The sequence below is a fragment of the Rhinopithecus bieti genome, unplaced genomic scaffold, assembly GCF_001698545.2.
Source record: "Rhinopithecus bieti isolate Rb0 unplaced genomic scaffold, ASM169854v2 scaffold_26603, whole genome shotgun sequence".
NCBI classification, from domain to species: domain Eukaryota; kingdom Metazoa; phylum Chordata; class Mammalia; order Primates; family Cercopithecidae; genus Rhinopithecus; species Rhinopithecus bieti.
Window position 1 is genome coordinate 1,457,605 of NW_016812252.1, and position 3,240 is coordinate 1,460,844.

At 56.2% G+C, this 3,240-nt stretch overlaps 1 protein-coding gene across 1 annotated transcript; it reads right to left on the minus strand.

Annotated features, from left to right (window-relative positions):
• Positions 1-550: 550 nt before the first annotated feature.
• Positions 551-2,581, minus strand: SOX14 (SRY-box transcription factor 14). Its single transcript, XM_017895821.1, has one exon. The coding sequence runs from the start codon at positions 2,091-2,093 to the stop codon at positions 1,371-1,373; it is 723 nt and encodes a 240-aa protein (XP_017751310.1). The 5' UTR covers positions 2,094-2,581; the 3' UTR covers positions 551-1,370.
• Positions 2,582-3,240: the final 659 nt, after the last annotated feature.

Consider the following 3,240-nt stretch of genomic DNA (forward strand, 5'->3'; position numbering starts at 1 on the left):
CCCGGAATCCCCAGAAGAGTGAGCAGCAGAGTTTCCAAACACCTAGAAAGGCAAAATACCTGATTCCCCCAGTCTTCTCCCATGCTTTGAACTTAAACATCCACTGCAGGACGCGGTGTTCAGCGCGCAACTGGTTCCCAGGAGACTCGGTGCTTCTCCCCACTCCTTCAGCGTTTGGTTTTTTAAAAAGTAAACTCACCCAGATCTCAGCGGTCTGGGTCGGCCTTTGACTTAGTTCATTCACTTCTTGAAGTGGCCTGACCCTTTTGGGAAGAATGGGGGAAGAGAGTGAAGTCCCAGGGAACGATATCTTTATCTAGACTCTAAAGGCAAAAAGCAATCTCCAGGGCGCATTCCGGACAGATCCGAAACTCTAGGCCCTTCTACACCCAACCGGTAGACCACCAAGATGGGCCAACGGGGGGCAGCCACCAGCCGTCACTGCTTAGATTCGCTCTATGCACTTTCAGCATCCCCGCACCCGACTTTCCAGCCCCTCCAACCTGGCTCCTGACTTCAGATTTTAGGCACATCAAAGGTTACTTTTTTTACAATGACAGATTGTCTTTATTCAAAACGTCTTTGTTCAGGAAATGAACAGAGTAACGAGGTAAAATCCTTCTAGGTACATTTCCAAGACATTGTCAAAACATTTATGACCATTTAGGATGTTTTTGTTCTTTTAATTTTTTGTTCACCTTCTACTTCCTGACTTCATAACCCGACATTCTGTCTAAAAGTAAACTTAGGTCTCTAGAAGCACTGCTTTACACAAAGTAAATAACCATTAGGTCCTTTTTGTTTTCCCTTTAAAGAAGCAAACACTATCATAGCATAGTTTTAAATAGAAATGTTTCCCTTTCTGTAGTTTAAAACTTTGAAGCCTTTCCCCCCCATACACGAAGAGCAAATGGCTCCTAGTTGTGTCTGATGGCAAAACATAGAGACACAGCTAACTCTTTTCTTCAGGGGACAAAAGGAAAAAATATGTGCATATTCTAGATATAATATCAGAATCTGGGAGTTCAGAGTCCAAAGCCTATCGGAGGAGAGTGAAGGGGACATAAATAAAGCAAAACTGCCTACTTTTTTGTCCAAAGGGGGTACAGTCGGAGATTTGTTTTGGGAGAGTCGGGATAGGGGCAGCTGTGTAGCTGTCATAACGTTTGCAAGTTTCCGGCACCTGTCTGCGCCTTGGGTCCGGGAGGACGCCCCTCCCTTCCCCCTGGAAGAGAGAGGAAAAGTCTGGGTGGTGTAAGGGACAGCGGCAGGGCTGACCCTGGAGGCGTCTGCAGGACGGGGCTAGGCTCAGAGGACAGGGTGCAGACCCGGCTTTCAGACCACCCCTCAGGTCCGGGCCGGGCTGGGGGTTACATGGCCGTAGCATGGGCTGACGAATAAGGGTCTATGCCAGTCTTGGTCATGCCTGGGAAGAGGATGTAGGCGACGGGGGGCTGCAGGGTGGAGGCAGACCAGGCAGTACAGTTACAGGGCACCACGTAGCCAGGGTTGGTGGGGGACGGGTGCGTGTGCGTGTGCTGGCTGGGGCAGCTGAGGCTGCCGAAGGCGCCGTTCTGGTAGCCCAGGGTGGACGCGTAGGGCAGAGCGCCGGTGGCCAATGTGTGGGGCACTTCGCCCATCTTCTGGATGGCGCTCGAGCTAAACTGCGCGGGGTCCAGCAGGGAGTAGGGCGCTGAGGCCGGCGGCAAGAAGGCCCGGGCTTTCTCGGGCGCGCTCAGGAGGCCGTCGGAGGCCCCCACGGGCAGGCCGGCCGCCTTGAGCGGGTCCGTGTCGCCCAGGTAGGGCAGGGGGAAGACATACCTGTCCTTCTTGAGCAGGTTCTTGGGCTTGCGCCGCGGTCGGTACTTGTAGTCAGGGTGTTCCTTCATGTGCTGGGCGCGTAGCCGCTTGGCCTCATCGATGTATGGCCGCTTCTCTGCCTCGGACAGAAGCTTCCATTCGGCGCCTAGGCGTTTGCTGATCTCCGAGTTGTGCATCTTGGGGTTTTCCTGGGCCATCTTGCGCCGCTGGCCCCGGGACCATACCATGAAGGCGTTCATGGGCCGCTTGATGTGGTCTGAAGGTTTGGACATGGTCCCGGCGGCTAGGGGGGTGGGGGTAGGGAGTGCAAAGGGTTCTGCAGACGAGCCTGGGCTCGGTTGGCCGTCTGTCTGTCCGTCCTGAGCCGGGGTTCTGCACTCCCCTCGCCTTGGCACCGCTGGCGGGAAGCCAGAGAGAAGCGCTGACCCCACAAAGTTCAGCTGATCATGCCAGTCTCAGCACCCAGGCAGCCCCGGGGGAGCGAGTGGGGTCAGAAAGGGTGGGGGAGGAGAGGGCGATCGGCCGGGGGGCTTCAGGCACCAGGGGCTGGGGCCCAAGTATCGGAGTCTCGGGGATTAAGCGGCCAGGTAATTTTTTGGCCAGGGTAAGAAGCTCCTCCTTCTTCCCTTCTCCACCTTTGCCTTCTCTAGTTCCCTTCTCTCCTCTTGCGTCTCCAGTCGTGGCTCCCCCCTCCCGTGGCTTTCCCGGAGCTGCCGCGCCTAGCGCTGCACCTGGCTGAGAATGCGGGGAGGCTGGTGAACGAGAGCCAAAAGCGGCGAAGTTCAAAGGCGAGGTGGGCCGGGACTGCACGCACTCTGACATAAGCGCGGGGCGGCGACTCCCCAACCTGGGCGCCAATCAGCAGCAGAGAAGCCGAGGGGGCGCACCTGCCAACACGCCGGTGCAAGAAAGAGGGAGCGCGACTGGTGGGGGCGGGGAGAGGTGTGAGGGACCGAGGCAGAGAGAGAGCTAGAGCAGAGCGGCTAGCTCAGGACTGGGGACTTGGGTTCCACATTGGTCTCCGGCACTGTCCACAAATAAAACTGGTTCCACATTGTCTCCGGCACTGTCCACAAATAAAACTCTTCCGCGCCTCCTATTTCCTTTCCCGGTGGTGAAAGAGAATTAGGGCTTGGAATACAAAGGCCCGGGGAAAGGCCAGCAAAGGGAGCAAGGCGAGAGCTTGTGTTGACAAATAGGACAGCCTTGCCACGAAATGCAAGGACAGCACTTTCCCCTCTTGTCAAAGATCCTTGGAAGAGAAAAAGAACATAGCACGCTCAGGGTAAAAGCGAAAAAAACTTTTTGCGCCCCACCCTCGGCGGTCCTTTGGCAGTGTTCTCCCGGGAAGCCCCTGCAACTCGGCATCCACCCTGCCCCAGGATGCGGCGCCTGGGGGTAGCGCTGGGACCCTGGGTG